The sequence below is a fragment of the Mastigoproctus giganteus genome, chromosome 1 (genome assembly GCF_048544385.1).
Source record: "Mastigoproctus giganteus isolate SK-2022 chromosome 1, ASM4854438v1, whole genome shotgun sequence".
In the NCBI taxonomy this organism is placed as follows: domain Eukaryota; kingdom Metazoa; phylum Arthropoda; class Arachnida; order Uropygi; family Thelyphonidae; genus Mastigoproctus; species Mastigoproctus giganteus.
The window spans coordinates 146,237,232-146,257,666 of NC_143575.1; the positions used below are offsets into that span (position 1 = coordinate 146,237,232).

Below are 20,435 nucleotides of genomic sequence, written 5' to 3' on the forward strand. Positions count from 1 at the left end.
GACATACAGAACATGTCGGAAACAGAAGTAAGAGCATTGCTGTCTTTTTCATGATTTTGGTGGATGAACTGATGAAGACACAAAAATTATGAAAGACTCTGCAATGCTATCTCCACCTAGGTCGTCTCTTCAAAAATATTCATTTGGTTTACTTTTCTATCGTTACAATTATTTTTTCAGTTCCTTTCTTCCCACCTTCGTTCACAACATATATCGCTCCCAGGGTACACCGTATTTTCATTAGTTCATTTCCATGCATTAACATCTACTTAATGTATTTTATACTAGTAATATTTTATATATACATTATGGCTGTAGGGTACTTTTGCGATAGCAGTGACCCTGATCCATAATTCACGTTAATGTAATTCTGTCTTATCTAATCTTATTTAATCTAATTCTTAATTTTCTTCCCCCTATTGTATTATTCTTGATGATTATTTATATATATATATATATATATATATATATATAAAAAACTTGAAAGATTGTTTTTTTTTTTTTTATATATATATTTACCACAGAAGAATGTCATAGCCATGTCATTATTTCTGTCAGTACATATTGATGTGCATATATTATTGCTTTTGCTTCTGTGTGTCCTATAATCATTCTGTTTTATGTATAAGTTTTAATTTATACATAGGGCAGGAAAGTTGTTAAACCAACTGCAAAACTTGTGTTAATCCTACTTCAGGTTTAGTTTAGTTTAAAATTTCTAAATTTTTATAATTAGTATTAATATTAGTATCTTTTCTCTAATATACTAATATTAGTATTAGTATTTTTTCCCAACAGATTGAAATGCAGTGGTGTATGTGTGTACAATAATTTTATGCCATTCCTCTTTTATATTTTATCTCACAAATGTCATTTATAATTATATTTTTTGTAAGGTATCTTCAAAAGAGAAAGACCATTATCAGAAGGTGTCTGTTGTTTGTATCATAAGCAACTTTGATATGAAACTTCTTATACGCTTATTGTTGTTGATGATGAATATTTGAAATAAGAAAATAAGAAACCAGTAGCAGTTCATAAATGCTTGTCTTCTACCAGTTAACTATCCTTTTTATTCACTGGACCAAGTTTCCACTAATGGCACATTTCTCAAGTTTATCCAAAAATATTTATGTTGGACTGTATCAAATACTTTGATACAGTATAAATTCTGAAATTATCAGAATTATTCTTTGCATCTTATTCTATTTTGATAGCCTCATAGTAGCTAGTGTCTATTTTTAAAATTTGTTTTGCTATATTAGACATGGTATCCCTTTAATAAATCTGTGTTCCTGCAATACTTCTTTAATTGTGAATCCCATAAAATCCCCTGCCAAAGAAGTTAAATGGTTTCTAAATAGGAGAGACATTTGTCAGTGTTTATAAACTTGGGGATCACCAGAAAACTTGGTGATATAAGTGGATAAATACGTTTCAATCTCAATATATCATGCCTGGTTATACCGTGTTTCAGATGTAACATGAATGTGATTGTGTTCCCCCAAAAGCGACATAAAAAATTGTACTTTATGGCAAAACACAAATATCAAAATAGACAATAAACCAAGCATGCAGCTGCCGGGGACTCATGCGGTTTTATCAATGATGTGCAGGCACTTTGCTAGTAGGGATAATGAGGGGATTATCCCATTGTACAAGACAATGCTTAGGCTGCATCTTGAGTACTGCATATAGGTCCGAAAGACATCATTTTAGAAAGGATGTAGATCTGCTGGAATGGGTGCATTGAAAGGCAGTGAGATTAATGAAGGGAACAAAAGAGTAGTCTTACAAAGAAAGGTTTCACTTCTGCAAATTGCAGTTTTGGGAAACTAGACATCTGCGAGTGATCCGATTGAGGTGTTTAAAGCTTTGGTTGATTGAACAGGCTCAGTGCTGATGTCATTCTTCCTCTTTCTCAGACTACCCACATGAGGAGACAAATTTGAATTGAGGAAGGCTAGTTGTAAGATGGATGTGGGAAAGTTTGCTTTTAGCAGTGGGTGGTCAATTGTTGGAACAAACTTACATCTGTTGTTGTATGGGTGGGTAGTTTGGATAAATACATGGAGGAACTAGACAAATTATTGAAGGGGATGGACAGATTATGTGGGAAGGGTTTTTTTTGTTTTGTGGTAGTAGTAGTAGTGGCATGTGATGCAAGAAAGCAATTGTATGAGCTCATGCAGCATCAGCCAAAAAAAAAAAAAATTACAAAATTCCATCAAAATGTTTGTCCAGTTCTTCCATAAATTTATTTAAACTATCAACTTCCACAATGACAAATGGAAGTTTGTTCCAGCAATTAACCACCTGCTGGCTAATGGCAAATTTCCACACATCTATTCTACATCTGTCTTTCCTCAATTTGAATTTATGCCCCCTTAGGTTTGTAATCTGAACAAGTGGAAGAATCCCATCAGAATTCTGCGTGATCAACCTATTCAAGGCCTTATACACCTCAATTAGATCACCTCACAGGTGCCTAGTCTCCAGCTGCTGCAATTTGCAGAACTTAAGCCTCTCTTGGTAAGGAATCCCTTCATTCCCCTCACCAATCTTGTTGCCCTTCTCTGTACATGTTCAAGCAAATCTACATCCTTCCTAAAATGAGGCCTCCAGACCTGTACACAATACTCAAGGCGTGGCTTGACCATTGCCTTATACAGTGGGACAATCACCTACTTTTTCCTGCTAGAAAAATTCCTGTATAGCACTGACAAAAACCCCATGACCTGCTCTGGAAGCCTGTCTGCATTGCTCAGAAAAGTTCATAACTGACTGCACAATTACTCCCAGGCCTTTTTCATTTTCTACCACCTTAAATGTAGTACCAGACAGTTGGTACTTTTCTCTCGGATTACTTCTACCCATATGCAGTACTTTGCATTTGTCAAGGTTAAACTTCAGTTGCCACTTCTCAGCCCATTTGCCTAAATTTTCTAGATCCTGTTGCAGTAGCACACTGCCATTACTGTCATTAACAACCCTGCTAACCTTTGTATCATCTGCAAATTTCGACACTAAGCCTGAAATACCTTCATCAATATCATCGATAAATATACAAAACAACAGTGGACCCAATACCGAACCCTGTGGGACTCCACTAATAACATTAGTCCACGAAGAGCAGCACCCATTGATTACTACGCTCTGTCTTCTCCTTTTACCTCAACCATCCTTTTATCCATTGTAGCAACTTACCCTTAATACCATTCTGCTCCAGTTTGTACAGTAGTCTTCCATACGCAACAGTGTCAAAAGCTTTCCTGAAATCCAAGTATATGATATCAAAATTATTTTTTGCATCCAGTTCCTTTGTGACCACATCATAGTAACCAATCAAATTTGTCAGACAAGACTTACCCTTAACAAACCCATGCTGTGTCTGAATTATTGCCGCAGCCTTGTCTAGATGATCCTGCAATGCATCTTTAACCAGCGACTCCATTATTTTACCCGGAACAGAAGTTAAACTAACTGGTCTGTAATTACCCGTGTCACCCTTCGATCCCCCTTTGTGAATTGGGGATACATTTGCACATCTCCAGTCCGTGGGAACCTCCCAAGTCCAAGGATGCTCTCATAATTATGACTAAGGGTTTGCTTACTTCCTTTGCCGCCTCCTTTAATATAACTGTATAGATTCCATCCACCTCAGGTGCCTTTCTTATGTTCAACTTCAACAATTTCTCCTCCTTTGCTCTCAGTTATTATAAAAATCATTTAGCTTCCTATTAGAGTTTGTTATGCTTCTGGACTCCACTTCCCTACAGAATTGCTCATATATGAATATAGATGCAAAATACTGATTCGGTTTGTCATCTACCCTACCTGAGCAGGATCATCAACAGTCGAACAATCAATATCAAGTGGACGAAAATGATTCATCCCCTTCCTTCAAGAGTTTACATCTGAAAAGAAGTCTTAGCTGATTTTCCATATTTCCTTTGCCAGAGATAACTTGTAATCAGCCTTTGCTTGCTTAACATCTTTTTTGACTTGATAACAGACTAGCAACAGTATCAAAAGCTTTCCTGAAATCCAAGTATATGATATCAAAATTATTTTTTGCATCCAGTTCCTTTGTGACCACATCATAGTATCCAATCAAATTTTTCAGACAAGACTTACCCTTAACAAATCCATGCTGTGTCTGAATTATTGCTGCAGTCTTTTCTAGATGATCCTACAATGCATCTTTAACCAATGACTAATTACTTGTCACCCTTTGATCCCCCTTTGTGAATTGTGGATACATTTGCACAGGTCTCCAGTCAGTGGGGACCTCCCCTGAGTCCAAGGATGCTCTCATAATTGTGACTGAGGATTTGCTTACTTACTTTGCCGCCTCCTTTAATATAACTATATTTAACTTCAAAAATTTCTCCTCCACTTTGCTCTCAGTTATTACAAAATCATTAAGCACTCCGCTGGCATTTTCAAACCTTATTTCCTCATGTGTGAATGTAGATGCAAAATACTCATTCAGTTTGTTTGATAGCTGAGCAGGATCATCAACAGTCGAACCATCGATATTAAGTGGGCCAATCAGATTCATCCCCTTCCTTTTAGAGTTTATATAAGTAAGGAAATCCTTGCTGTTTTTCTTAGCATCCTTTGTCAAAGATTTCTTGTAATCTGCCTTCGCCTGCCTAATTTCCTTTTTGACTTGATTACAGACTAGCTTATATCTGCCATAGGCTTCTGTGTTGCCTAATTATTTATATGCATCCCATGCATTTTTCTTCTCTGACACGAGTCTCATTAGTTCATTTGACAACCATTTAGTCCTAAACCTTGAACAATATTTCTTAATAGGTATGAAACTTTTAATAGCTTCCAAGATTAATTCCTTGAATGCTTCCCACTTAGAATTTGCTATTGGTAACATCATCAGTTGATCCCACTGTACAGAATTTAAAAACTGTCTGAGACCACTGTAGTCACCTTTATCGAAGCAAAAACCCTTTCTTTGATGGTAATTATATCTTTAAGTAAATCCCACGTCAGTACACTGTGATCACTGCCACCTAGTGGTTCCTTTATCTGCAAATTCTTAATACACAGATGATCACTGCTGATAACAAGATCAAGAGTATTGATCTCTGGTTGCCTCTCGAACATGCTGCTGTAGAAAACAATCATCCAATAAATCCACAAAAGTCTTACTAGTGTGCGAGTGACCAATTTTCAGCCAATATCTGGGAAGTTAAAATCCCCCATTATAAGACATTCTGATTTACTAGCCCACTCTATTTCTCTATACAATTGTTCATTTTACTCATTTGAGTGATTAGGCATATAACACACTCCTACTCTTATTTTTCCTTTGCAGTGCTTATGTCACACCAAACTGACTCAACAGTGCACTGTTCATCTATATCAGGATTGGCCAACTTAAGAATTTCATTGCAGAAGGTTAAAAAAGTTAATCAACACAAAAAAATGTTGCTTATAAATTTTAAAGTTAAATACAATTCAGAATTCTTATTTTAAATTCGTATATATATATATATATATATATTTTTTTTTTTTTTTTCTCTCTCATTAGGAGGTTTTGCAGAAACTTCTAAAAAATTCAGATATTCAGAAATGTCGTCTACGAAGGGATGCAACAGAAACTGAAGAATTAACTCTCACGCAAGATAAAGCTTCTGCTTCTCAGGTTCTGTTTTGTAATTTTAAATATTTTTTAATATGAAGTGTATATATATAGCACAATATGATTTCAGCATTCGATTTGCCTTAAAAAAACTAAATATATGCTGCATTTTAAAGTACTGTGAACTAGTATTGAATATGTTGCAAAATGAATGGAAATACATAGTAACAGTGGAAATACCATCTAGGAAATATATAAAAAATATATACAGGAACTTGCCAACTTACAGAAATTCAACTTTACGTACGTTTTTGCCAGCCGGTGCAAACTTTAAAAAAATCATGGAAACGTATTTTGCACCCTGTAGGAATAAATGGGGATATTGTGAAAATATTGTAACATTGAACCCAATAACACATTGTACTACCTTTCATCGTTATCATATGTTCCCATTATAAGATTCAATTTTGAATGTGATATTTTTCTAAAGCACATTTCTGGAGGTCACGACCAAAAAACAATCAAAACAATTTGCACTTTCCGGTTTATTGGGCTTTTCTCTTAGTGCACCTAAATTATAAATGGGCAGTAAACTAGATGTTATTGCATTTGCGATGATACCAATAATAGCATTTGTGCAGGTTTTTACACTATTATGATTAAATGTGTTCCCTTTCACTGAAATCTTCAATCATATAAAAAATAAATTTTTAGAAACTTCTCTTCATTCTTATTTACGTATTAAAACGATGAAGGGAAAGCAACCAGCAAAAAGTGCAAGTGGTGATAGTGCCAGGAAACGAAACAAAATTGATTTAGAAATGAAGGTGATTAAGAAGTACGAAGCAGGACAAAGTTTGTCATCTATTTCAAGTGAATTAGGTTTTGCTTCTTCAACAGTGAATACTATTTTAAAGGACAGTGTGCATATAAAAGAACATGTCAAAGGGTCAGTGCATTTAAGATCAGCAGTGATCACAAAACAGCGTTCAGGTGCTATATTGCAGATGGAACAGCTGTTAATAATATGGATGGAAAATCAGATTCCGAAGCGAGTGCCCTTGAGTCTAATGACCATTCAAGCAAAAGCAACAAGTATTTATAAACATATTAAGGATAAGTACAGCAAACCCCAACCCAAGTTTGTGGCAAGGAACTGGTGGTTTAATAGTAGGTTCAAACATTGCGCTGGTTTCCACAACGTTAAAGTATGCGGTGAAATTGCCAGTGCCGGTTCTTCAGCTGCAGAGAAATTTTGTGATGTGTTGGAAAAAATTAGTTATGAAGGCGGCTATCCAATGCAGCAAATTTTTAACGTTGACGAAACTGCTTTGTATTGGAAAAAAATGCCACATCGATATACATTGCCAAAGAGGAAAATACAATGCCAGGTTTCAAGGCATCAAAAGATTACGCCATGCTCTAGCTTGGGGCTAATGCAGTGGGAGATTATAGATTAAAACCACTGCTTGTATAGCATTCTGGAAATCCTCATGCATTTAAGGGCATCAATAAAGCCACCCTACCCATGCATTTCCGATTGAACCAGAGAGCATGGATAATAGTATCTCTTTGAGGATTGGTTTAAATGCTGCTTCGTTCCCGAGGTTGAAAAATATTGTAAAGACAATGTTCCTTTCAAGATTTTGCTCTTGTTAGATAATTCTCCTGGACATCCTACGCATCTAGATGATTTCAATTCGAATTTGAGAGTCATATAAGCCAAACACTACTTCACTCATCAAACCTATGGATCAGGGTGTTATTTCGAATTTAAAAGCATACTATTTACGCACAACATTTGCTCAGGATAGAAAAATTTTACGTTAAGGGACTTTTGGAAATCTTACAATATTTACCACGCCATCATAGACATTAATAAGGCCTGGGCAGAAATTATTAAAAGTTGTTTAAATGGAACATGGAAGAAAATATGCCCATAGCATGTAAATGACTTCGAAGGATTTGAAAAAGACGAATAATATGGACAGGTTACAGATAAGATTGTAAAGGTTGCAGAGCTGCTTCAGTTGGAGGTTGATGCCAAAGACGTGGAGTAGTTAATAGGGGAAGAAGAGAAGGAATTATCGAACGAAGAACTTATTGGCTTGCAGGCAGAGATAGTGAAAGAAGAAAATGCTGATGAAGTTCATGACGAACCAAAACAAGGAGTTGACATGCTTCATCATCATCATCGATGCAAAATATTCATTTAGTTTGTCAGGTAGCTCACAAACTAAATGAATATTTTGCATCGACATTCACATATGAGGAGTTATTCAGGGTGGGGAATGCCAGAGGTGTATTCAACTCTGGCAGTAAGCTGGATAATCTTTTAATAACTTAGAGTAAAGTGGAGGAGAATTTGTTGAAGATAAACTCAAGAAAGGCGCCTGGGGGTGGATGGAATCTATCCAGTTATATTAAAGAAGGCGGCAAAGGAAGTAAGCAAACTCTTAGCCATAATTATGAGAGCTTCCCTGGACTCACGGGCGGTACCCATGGACTGGAGATGTGCAAATGTGACCCCAATCCACAAAGGAGGATTAAAGGGAGACACAGGTAATTACAGACCTGTTAGTTTAACTTCTGTTCCAGGGAAATTAATGGAGGCACTGGTTAAAGAAGCATTGCAGGATCATCATCATGTAGACAAGACTTCAGTTATAGCTCGGATACAGCGTGGATTTGTTAAGGGGAAGATTTGTCTGACTAATTTGATTGGATACTATGATATAGTCACAAAGGAACTGGATGCAAAGAATAACTTTGATATCATATGTTTGGATCTTAGAAAAGCCTTTGATACTGTTGTACATGGATGACTGCTGTACAAATTGGAGCACTGGCATTGGAGGAAAATTGCTGCTATGGATAAAGGGATGGTTGAGTGGGAGAAGACGGAGTGGTAATCAGTGGTCACTGCTCTTTGTGGACTAATGTTATTAGTGGAGTCCCTCAGGGTTCAGTGTTGGGTCCATTGTTGTTTTCTGTATTTATAAATGATAATGATGATGGTATATCAGGCTAAAGTCCAAGTTTGCTGACAATATGAAGATTGGCAGGGTTGTTAATGACACTAATGACTGTACACTGCTGCAACAGGATCTAGAAAAGTTGAGCAGATGGGCTGAGAGGTGGCAAATAAAGTTTAACATTTGACAAATGTAAAGTACTACATATGGGAAGCAGTAATCCCAGAGTAACATATCAACTCTGTGGTACCACACTGACAGTGGTAGAGAATGAAAAAGGACCTGGGGGTAATTGTTCAGGCAGATATGAAATTTTCTGAGCAGTGCAGATGGTCTGCAAGAGTAGCTCATAGTGTCTTGTCAATTATATACAGGAATTTTTCTAGTAGGGATAATGAGGTGATTATCCCCTTGTATAAGGCAATGGTCAGGCCACACCTTGAATACTGTATACAAGTCTGGAGGCATAATTTAAGAAGGTTTTAGAGCTGTTGGAACGAGTACAGAGAAGGGCAACAAGATTAGTGAATGGAACAAAGGATTGCTCTTACGAAGAAAGGCTTAAGTTTTGCAAATTACATTGTCTGGAGACTAGGCACCTGCGAGGTGATCTGATTGAGGTGTATAAAGCCTTGAATGGTTTGAGCATGCTCAATGCTGATGGGATTCTTCCTCTTGCTCAGAATAATCACCTGAGAGGGCATAAATTCAAATTGAGGAAAGACAGTTGTAGAATAGATGTGCAGTAGTTTTTGCCTTTAGTCAGCGGGTAGTTGATTGGTGGAACAAACTTCCATTTGTCGTAGAAGTTGATAGCTTAAATAGATTCAAGGCAGAACTTGACAAACATTTGGAGCGAGTGGATGGGTGAAATAAGTGTTTTTTTTTTTTTTTTCTTGGCCGATGCTAAATAAGCTTGCTTTCTTTCATCATGTGCCTATGCTAATCATCAGAGAGATGGCAATGGCGAGGTTTCAGAAGATGGATCCTGACAGCGAACGATTTTTAAGTTAACAGAAGGATGAATGATATGCTTGTTTGCTACAAAGAAATCTACAATGAAAATAAAAAAGCCACCGTCCAGTCATCCATTAATATGTTCTTTTGTAAGTTTGAATGGTTGACCCATTCTAAATCTCCACAGCCCTCAACCTCTGCAGCAGCGTACTTATGAGCTGAAGATGTTGAATCTGGCAATGGTGCTCAAGAGGTAAAACTTACTGACATTGTACCTGTCTCCTCTCTGTTTTTTTGGAATTTTATAATTTTGAAATTTTTTTTTAATTGCACGCATTTGTAATTTTTCCTGCTCATGCGATAAAAAAATTGAATGAATACAATAAATAATTCTATTTACTTGTTCGTTGAACATTTATTTTTTGATTCAGTCAATTCAGCGAGCATATTTGCAAGTGCTGCATGGGGGAAATTCTGACTTACGTAGCGTTCCGTGGAATGTAATCCTTACATAAGTCAGGGAGTTCCTGTATATGAATGGAAAAAAAGGAATATACAGGTGACCCCCGCTTAACGCTGATCATTCGTTCCGGAAAAACAGAGCGCTAAGTGAATCCGCGCTAAGCGAGCGCCGCTTTCCCATAAGGTAACATATGTATTTGTGAGCTGCGGTCGGTGCCACAGGATATTTCCTAATCAATAATAAACGGTAATGAAAAGATGCACAAATGTCGGTCAAAATATTTAATATTCAAATATTTGTACATATAAAATATTCTGCATTACATACGTATAATTATGTGGTAACTACTTGCGTCTCAAAATTAAACAAAATTCCAATTAAAATAATGAATTTAATTGTTTAATTTAATGGATGAATTTAATCATGAAAAATGTGTGGATTTTGAGTTGAATTTTGGCCCTCTTCCAAATAAACTAAAAGGGGTATTAATTTTAAATGGCCCGCAGCGTTACCACCCAACAATAAAGTCAACCGATCCTTTGCCACTTTGAAACTTGGCATGTTTTTTGTTCTTTCAATATGAAACTTCTTTTAGGCATTCGTTTCCACAAAAGTCCTGCTTCATCTATGTTAAAAACTTGTTGAGAAGTATAACACATAATACCCGTCTTCAATAATTTTAACAAGTTCTTTTTTGAAAGTTTCGGCTCCTTAATCTGCACTAGCGGCTTCTCCTGGGATTTTAAATCTATTCTACCAGTTTTAAATGGTTCCACATTTTTTTTTTTAGGCGAGTTTTCTTCAGATCATCGTATTGGCTAATCTCTTTCTCTCTCTCTCTGTTTTTTTAATATTTAACTTAACTGAATTCTGCATTGGAATATTATCTTCAAAAAAATTAGTCTTTCCATTTCAATCCTAATAGCCGGTCTAGTCCTAGTTGCTTGCAGTGGAACAGCTATTTTTCCCGCTGCTAAAATTAATTCTTTATTTTTTCATAATTGTTCTTACAGTTAAATTTGCGAGTCCTAAATTATGGCACACATCCGCTTGTCGTTGACCGGAATCGATTTGCTTCAAAACGTCTCATTTAATTTTCAAATTCAGTCTTTTTCTTACATTTATAGTCTTCGTACTGCGCCCAGACGTTGTTGCATTTTCATTCCTGTCGGTCATTATTAGCTCTTCGAAAATATAACTGCATTGGTTGAATTAATTATGATACAATGTTCAAGTAAACTGTCCGTTACGCACGATGTCTAATACTGTACTGAATTGATGACTAACTAGACTTCGGATAAATGCATATAACGCAAATATTACAAGCAATATATTTGATCATTTTTTAAAATGTTGATCTCGGAACTACGTAACAAGTGACTGTACTTAAATTAGCGTGAGAGAAAATTTCACTGAACGTGGGAAAATTGCTCAAGTCGGCGTGGGAAACGTTTTAATGCCGTTTTGCTATTCATTTTCAAGCTATCGACTCCATCAAATGAAACGATTTCGTTAAATATGTCAAAAATGTAATCTGTAAAAGAGCGTTATAGTGATCTGCGACAGCGTTATAGTCAGATACGGGTTATAATATAAGAACAGCGTTATAGCGAATCAGCGTATAGCGAACCGCATTATAACGGGGGCCTGCTGTATAAAACAGAAAGAAATTGGTTTTCGAAATTTTTAATCTGCTAGATTGACCGACCACAATATCGATCACAATATTATGAAAGATCATCTGGAAACGTCACTAATCTGTGCCCACCGGATTTCGCACAATCTGACTCCAGAACAAAAACAGCAAAGAGTAGACTTCTTCAAATAAATCGTTGATTGTTTTGAAACACAGGGTCAAAACTTCTTAAATCAATAGTGACTTGTTTTGAATCTTGGATTTTTCACTATGATCCAGAGATAAAACAACAGTCAAGTGAATGGAAGTGTTCTGATTCACCAAGACCTAAAATATTTCAAGCTTCTCGTTTGGCTGACAAACAAATAGTTCTTGTGTTTTTGACATAAAAAGCATTCTTGTTGCACATTTTGTGCCTCGTGGAACAACTTTGTGAAAAACGTCAAGAACTTTCCATTGTGAAGTGGTTTCTTTATCAAGACAATGCCAGGTTCCATACGGCTAATATTGTGCATCCAGTGAACATTGCCATAGGTGTTGAGGTTCTGCCACATCCCCTTTATTCATTGGACTTAGCCCTGTGTGATTTCATTCTGTTTCCACGTCTAAAGAAAGCTCTGAAAGGTGCGTTTCGCGTCCAACGTAATGCTTGCAGAGCCAGAACGGAGGCACTTAGCAGTCCTTTGAAAAATAGCAAACACAATGTATGACAGTGGCGGAAGTGTGTTCAAGTTAGAGTATTTGGAGAAGGAGAAATCCACAGAACATTCAGATGATGACAATTAAGGTAAGATCTTGCACCAGTCTGCAAATTAAATTAGCACCTCTCATAAATATGTCTTAAAAAAAATAGTCAATGTGTAGTATATCAGGTGTGTAAGTAGACTGAGTACATGTAGAGTGCATGTTGTTCTGACAGGCCCTCCCCAATTAGACTGCAGTCTAATTGGGGAGCTGTAATCCCTCTTAATACTAGTATATTTTCCCCTTCTCCCCACCGAAACTTTTGCCCCGCTAGACTCTACCACTTCAAACCTTTTTTCTGCTCTTAACAGTCTCCTGCCTCTGTGGAGGTGGGCTTCTCCCATAGGGTTCCCCCCTCTCTGTCCCTTTAATTTTCAGGTGGAAGGTTTTGTATCATCCACCTTCCTTATCTTTACCCTCTGCTCATTTCCCCCAGTACTCAGTATCACCTTTGTTCTCCCTTTCAATAAAACTTGCAGAGATTTTTTTTTTTTTTTCCCCTCTCTCCTTGGGAAGCTCAGGTGGTGTCCAAGTGCTCCAAGGTTTGCCCCAATCAGAGTCTTTACACCTGGCCTATCTCCTCATGGTGGTGGATGGGCAACAGGAGGTCCCACTAGGGACCACTAAGGCTAACTCGCTGGAGGAACAACAAGCCTACACTACGCAGACTTCATCAACCCACACACTATCTCTGGCCTTTTACAGAGTTTATATTGCAAACAGAGTATACTATGCAGAGTTGGGGGGGGGGTGGCAGTGCTGCTTAACAAGAAACACTATGTCCTTTCTGTAACGTTGTACTACATAATCAAATTCTGCAGCCTTTATATCTGAATGATGCTATATCTCCATTATCTCCACAATTTCTGCATTTATACTAGTATATTTAATACTAGTATAGTATTATGAGGACTCCCATTAGGCCTTAAAATCCATGGCGACATTCTTTTCAAGCTACTGTGAGTTTTTGTAGAAGCAGTGCAAAGATCACTTATACCTCTGCCTAGAACTGCTATTAAACCATTAATCTGTATATCCCACCAGCTAGCAGTTTTCCAACCCACCTAACGCTACCTCAATGGCATCAGCAGTCTTGACTCATTCTACTTAAATGTGTCCTGTCTCTGTAAAAGTGATCTCTTCTACAAATGCAAAACTGTGCTGAGAAAAATTCTACCCCATGAGCACTGGGCGATTTGTTGTGCTGGGAAGTTGATATACAGCCCTGTATAGTATCTCCAGGCCAAATTGGCTCCTCCGTAGCAAGGTGGGCAGGAGCAGCAGTGCGTTGCACACGCTTCTTGATTAGACCAGGGTTCGAGTCCGTGACCACCAAATACGGAGGATGTGGAAAGGTCAGGGAATGACCACTGCACATACCCGGAGCAATATGGCCTTAGTTGCCAATCTCCTTAAAAAAAAAAAAAAAAACCAGGCCAAATTGATCGACAGTGCTCTCATCACATACTCCCTTCTGTTGTGTTTAGGTGTCTGAAAGTGCTGACACTTTCAATTTCAATTCTAACTTGCAATTTTTTTTCAACATTGTCCTGTGCTTAAATCCTGAGATTTCCATTGCCTTGTTAATTAAATCCAAAGCTCTCCTACTCTTAATATCACTAGTACCACTGTGTACATCACAGTTTGTGCTCTTAAAAGATGATAGCTGCTCTAGAATGTCATCAAATTTAGCCCCCGGCTGGCACCAACTATAGCTAATTACCTGGAATCAAGGATCTTTGCTGTGGATGATGTCGTTGTGTTGTATGATGCTGAAGTTACATTAGAGTTACATTATTAATTAATACAAACTAATTTCAAACAGGCTAAGAGTAGAAAACTTGATTCTTTTTCAAATGGTAGCTGAGCACAATAGCTTTGGCAAGTGCTCAGCTACCATTTGACAAGATCACCTACCAAAGCTATTGGCCGCAACTTTTGCCCATCTCTGTTTTCCCCGTCTGACAAATCAGATGGTTCTATTGCTACTTCAGCCAAGAGTAAAGCCGACCTGCTAGCATCCTATTTTTCTTCCAACTTGTGTATTAATGATCTCAGTAAACCCTCTCACTATTCCCACTATACTCCATTTAATGTCTCTGGTGATCTTTGTAGAAGGATTTTGACAAATCTTGATGCTAAGAAAGCTCCAGGTCCTGATGGTATTTCTCCACTTGTTCTCAAAACCTGTGCTCCTGAACTTACTCCTATTCTGTGCCACCTTTTTTTATTTTTTCACTTCCTTTTTCTGTTGTTTTTCCTTCTTGAAATTTGCACATATCCAGCTAGTTCCTAAAAAGGGTGACAAATCCCTCTCATCCAATTATCGTCCCATTGAAATTACTTCTACTCTTTCTAATGTAATAGAGAAATCATGTAACTGCCAACTCTTAAACTATCTAGAAACCTTTGATCTGATTAATGATCGCCAGTATATATTCTGTCAGTGTTGATCCACTGGTGATGTTCTGGCACATGTTACCCATCTATGGTCAAGTTCAATGGAAAAGTTTGGTGAAACTCAAGCAGTTGCTCTTAACATTTCAAAGGCTTTCGATCGTGTTTGGCATAAAGGTCTTCTAAACAAGCTTCCATCTTATGGTTTGCCAACTGATTTTTGTCCCCTCGACGTGGGCACCTGTACGTGGTGAGGGGACCTCCCAGTGACGCTGCTGGACTTCCAGACTAGCATCACTGGGATCTAACGCCCATACCTTGGTTCCAGGGTTACATCGTTGGAATCCGGCGTGTGCAGCCGTGCGCCGCGACCCGTGGAAGCGGAAAGGGGGATCCTGGTGGTTGAGGGGCCCAGCCTTAATACACCACTTTGGCCCCTGCTTCGACAAGACGGGCGGTCCCGGACCGGCTCGACTGGGATCAATCGGCGGGTGGTTTTATACTGCTAGGGTCAACTGCGTTCCAATAAGTCTCCCTCCCTTTGGTCCTGGGACGGGATAAAGACTTATTGGTAACGTGGGTATGGTGTTCTAAGCGAACTCGGCGTCCCATTCGTGTACGCAGTACCTGCTAGTTCACGAATGGGCGCCCCCTCGTAGGGCTCCGTGGTGGGTGAGGTACTTAGGCATCAGACATTTTTTCTTTACTCTCATGAGTAATTTAAATCTTTCTTCTGGGGCCCCAACAAGGCCCCTACCTAATCGATCAGATGAGAGCGAGAGCAATTCTGCAAAAAGAGCCAGAACTGAGGATAAAACACCATCTATAACACCGCTTTTCCTCATTCTCCATTCTACCGGAGAGCAGTCAATTGGGAAGATGTCACCCTTCTTTATCCAGAAAGGATTAGAAGGGCTGGCAGGATCACCAAAATCTGTGAAACGGCTGCGTTCTGGAGATCTCTTAATTGAAGCTTCAAGTACAAAGCAAGCAGAAAGAATCCTCAATGCGACATCCATAGGGGGAATACCGATCATTGTAACACCCCACAGAACTTTGAACTCTTCACGAGGAGTCATTTCAGAGTGGGATCTTCTTCATGTCTCTGAGGAAGAGATCTGCTCTGAACTAAAAGACCAAGGAGTGACGGCTGTCAAGAGAATATCAATGCGTAAGGATGGGAATCTCGTTCCTACCCGAGTTCTCATCATAACATTTAACACCCCACGGCCTCCAAGTTCCATCAAGGCAGGCTATTTAAACTGCCCAGTGAGGCTTTACATCCCAAACCCACTGAGGTGTTTTAAATGCCAAAAATACGGCCATTCACAAACGGCTTGTCGTGGTAACCCTGCCTGTGCTCGATGTGGTTCGAAAGATCACGAGAGCAAGGAATGTTCAGCTTCCAAACCGATCTGTATAAATTGCCAAGGAGAGCACCCTGCCTACTCCAGGGCATGCCAGCGGTGGAAGGATGAAAAAGAGATCCAAAAACTAAAAACAGAGCTGAATATCTCCTACCCAGAGGCCAGAAGACGCATGCAACCAATAAATAGCGGGAAACCTTCATATGCCCAGAAGGTTTCTGCGAAGTGCACTATCGGTACACAAACAGAGATGACTGTACCACCAAAAGAGTCATTCACTCCGATTGCACGCTATTTATTGAGTTCACAAAAGCCCACCAAAAAAACGCAATCAGCTGCCACTCCTATATCCGTACCTCCGAGTGCTCCACCACTACCAAAACCAAGTGGTAAAGAGCTAACAGATAAAACAGAAACAATGGATGTCGAGCGCAAGGAGGTACTGGATGAATCAGTCTTGGAACACTTTGCGGAGGAAGAAATGGACACAGGACAGCGTCCTTTCTTCCCCAAAAAAGATAAAAACCAAGACTGATAAAACTAAGCCCTCAGCACCTCGGAAGCCGCCTGATGGACCCACCAAGCCAAAATAATGGCGAAATTCCTGCAATGGAATTGTCGTGGATTCCGGCAAAATACTGACGACATCAAGGCCCTCCTGCAAAAGCACGAGCCAGTTTGCTTTTGCTTGCAGGAGACTTATCTAAAAGCAAATGATGATCCCACCATTTATAACATCACAATCTTTCGTAAGGATAGAATTGCGGATGGTCCTGCTCATGGAGGAGTGGCTATCCTTGTGAGTAATCAGACCCCAGTTCAGCCCTTGCTAATTACAACCAGCATAGAGGCTGTTGCAATTCGCCTTACAGTGGGATTTTTATTAACGGTCTGCTCTATTTATTTGCCACCTGGGACTGACATCTCCCAGGAAGACCTTGATGATCTTGTAACGCAGTTGCCTCCCCCTTTCTTACTTCTCAGGGATTTTAATGGACATAACACCCTGTGGGGTAGTGCTAACATCAATGGAAGGGGACGGGTCATAGAGCGTTCGCTCAATGACAATGACCTCTCCATTCTAAACACTGGAACAAACACCTTCTTCCACATGCCTACCCGTACCTTTTCTGCCATTGATCTCTCTATATGCTCCCCTTGTCTACTCCCTTCACTCACTTGGGAAGTGGAGGAGAATCCATACGGAAGTGATCACTTCCCTGTGATAACCTTGTTACACTGCCTTGTTACACTGTGGAAGACCGTGTCTTCCTTTTAGGTTACCACGGTTGGAAGTTTGATCAGGCTGACTGGAATGCCTTTCCAACATCAGGCAAATTTTGACCTCAGTACAGTCAGTCAGGAGCCTATCAATGACGCAGTAACGTACATCACAGATATCACTGTCCAAGCAGCTGCGAATGCTGTTCCCAAAAAACATCTGCCCGGGTTTCCACCATTTCCCAAACCTTGGTGGAATTCACAATGCACAGCAGCCAAAAAGGCTCAAAACAAAGCGTGGGGGATATTTCGCCGATATCCTACCACGAACAATCTTATAGCCTTTCAAAACGTGCACGAGCCAAAGCACGCTACATCCGTCGTCAGAGTCAAAAGGAATCGTGGATCCGTTTTTACATCATCTATTAACCAGTCTACCAATTCTAAGGTAGTCTGGGATAAAATCCGGAAAATGAAGGGGAAATATACATCCCACCCTTCTTCAATCCTAGATTTATAATGGATGCGCTATTGCAGATCCAACTGCAATAGCCAATATGCTCTTGGGGAAACATTCTCTAACAATCTCTGCAACATCCTCGTATTCCCCAGAGTTCCTGGTCCTTAAAACATAAACTGGAAAAACAAGCACTTAATTTTAAGACCAAGGGCCTCTATCCCTACAACGGGGCATTCACTATAGAGGAACTGAAAAGAGCCCTCGCTCTTTCCAAAGCAAGTGCTGTTGGGCCAGATGGCATTCCATTATGAAATGATTAAAACATCTTTCACCAAAATCTATGGATTGTCTGCTCCTTCTGTATAACAGAATCTTTACTGAGGGGCAGTTTCCGGATTCCTGGCGAAAGGCAAATCATTCTTGCTTTTCCTAAGCCAGGAAAGGATCCAAAAGTTACCACCAATTATCGTTCCTATTGCTCTGACTAGCTGTCTGTGCAAAATCCTGGAGAGAATGGTCAATTCCCGTTTAATATGGTATTTAGAATCAAATGACCTTCTCTCCAGCATCCAGTGCGGCTTCCCGAAGGAACCGGTCCACTTTGGGACCATCTTATTAGATTGGAAGCATCCATCCGGGGATGCTTTCCTAAAACGCGAACACTTGGTGTCGGTGTTCTTTGACATGGAGAAAGCGTTATGACACAACTTGGAGATTTGGCATTTTTAAAAGATCTGCATAGCCTTGGCCTTAGGGGGCATCTCCCCTTTTTTATTCAAAACTTTTTTAGCCAATCGATTCTTTCCAAGTTCGTGTGGGATCCTCACTCTCTCGTCCCTTCAGCCAAGAGGAGGGAGTACCACAAGGATCAGTATTAAGTGTCACGCTTTTTGCCATCAAAGTCAATTCCATCACAGAACAACTTCCTCCAACTGTAAACTGTGCCCTCTATGTTGATGACTTTAGCATATTTTGTCAGTCATGCAACATGAGGGTTATTGAAAGACAACTGCAGAAAGCCATTGATCGCCTTAATTTCCTGGGGCACTTGGTAATGGCTTCAGGGTTCTCGCCGGAGAAGACCGTTTGCGTACACTTTTTGTCGCAAGCGTAATCTTTCATCCTGAACCTGAATTAAGGCTCGGACAAAATGTTATTCCAGTAGTGTCAGACACAAAATTCTTGGGGACTTGTGTTTGATAAAAAGTTGACTTTTCTCAAACATATTCGTCAACTTCGTACAAAAATGCACGAGGGGACTCAATATCCTCCGCTCTCTCTCCTCAACGCGTTGGGGAGCAGATCGATGCACCCTACTACGGCTTTTACCGTGCACTTGTACGATCCAAATTGGACTAAGGGTCCCAGGTATAACTCTTCAGCTAGAGATAGTGTCCTCCGATGGCTAGACCCTGTCCACCATCAGGCTATCCGTATCGCTACTGGAGCTTTTCGAACATCTCCTGTCCAGAGCTTATACGTCGAAGCAAACGAAACCATCGTTATCCCTTCGACGTAAGCAGTTGTCTTTATAACTATGCTTTTAAAGGTTGAAATCCCTGCCAGACCATCCTACGTGGACATCGGTTTTTTTTGAGCCACGTTGGGAAAACTTGTACAATACCCGTCAGACTGCCAACCGACCTTTTGGTATTCGTGTCCAAGAGCTAATCAGAGAGTTTAACATCATGGTAGACAAGGTGGCACAAACACCAAAAGAACCTACTCCACCCTGGCATGCTCATTCCCCCACCGTGCGACTTTTCCCTTAAGAAATGGGTAAAGTCTGAGGACCTCATCATCTGTCTACCAGCAGCTCTACTCTGCACACCAAGCTGAGTACTCAGACTTTCCTGCCCGTTTACACAGACGGCTCGAAGTCTGAATCATGCGTAGGATTCTGCTGCTGTCTTTCCGGACACCATAATATCTCAGCAGATTCCTCCCGAATCCAGCATATACACTGCAGAGCTGTATGCAATAGAGCTAGCCTTGGATCACATTCGAACTTGTCAATTCCAAAGGTCAATAATATATTCCGATTCTTTGAGTGTATTACAGGCTTTATTATCTACGAGACATAATTCTCATCCAGTTCTTTGTCGGGTTTCAGCAGAAGAGACATTCTCTTCATGAATGCAAGTTTTGATATCCGCTTCTGCTGGATTCCTAGCCACATTGGGATAAAGGGAAATGATTTGGCTGACGCTGCAGCCAAATCAGCAACACCCACTCATAATCGTTTGCCTGTCAGTCCCCTATACAGACTACAGGCAAATATATACGCAAAAAAGATACATATTCCCAATGGCAAGAACTGTGGCACAGACAGAGAACAAATAAAATTATATCAAATAAAAGCCTGTATTACAAAACTTGGCAGTCTGGTCTGCGCAGGAATCGGAGTGAGGAAGTTGTTTTCTTGCTCGACTCCGCATAGGTCACAGTCATCTGACACATTCTTTTCTGCTGAGGGCGGAATGACCCTCCTATGTGCGAGTCTTGCGACACCGTTTTAAACTGTACAGCATATTTTAATAGATTGCGTTCTTTTTTACCCATGTTCGCAATATACATTTTACCGCTTTTACTCATTCCGACTGAGCC

The 20,435-nt window shown here is 39.5% G+C and overlaps 1 protein-coding gene across 6 annotated transcripts in view; it reads left to right on the forward strand.

Annotated features, from left to right (window-relative positions):
* hay (ATP-dependent DNA helicase hay) overlaps positions 1–20,435 on the forward strand; it is a 461,732-nt gene that overhangs the window by 139,285 nt on the left and 302,012 nt on the right. For all 6 annotated transcript variants that reach the window (XM_090382541.1, XM_090382513.1, XM_090382523.1 and 3 more), the window contains one exon: positions 5,558–5,671. In XM_090382541.1, the coding sequence (XP_090238667.1) occupies positions 5,558–5,671 (114 nt within the window). The remainder of the gene's footprint in view (positions 1–5,557; positions 5,672–20,435) is intronic.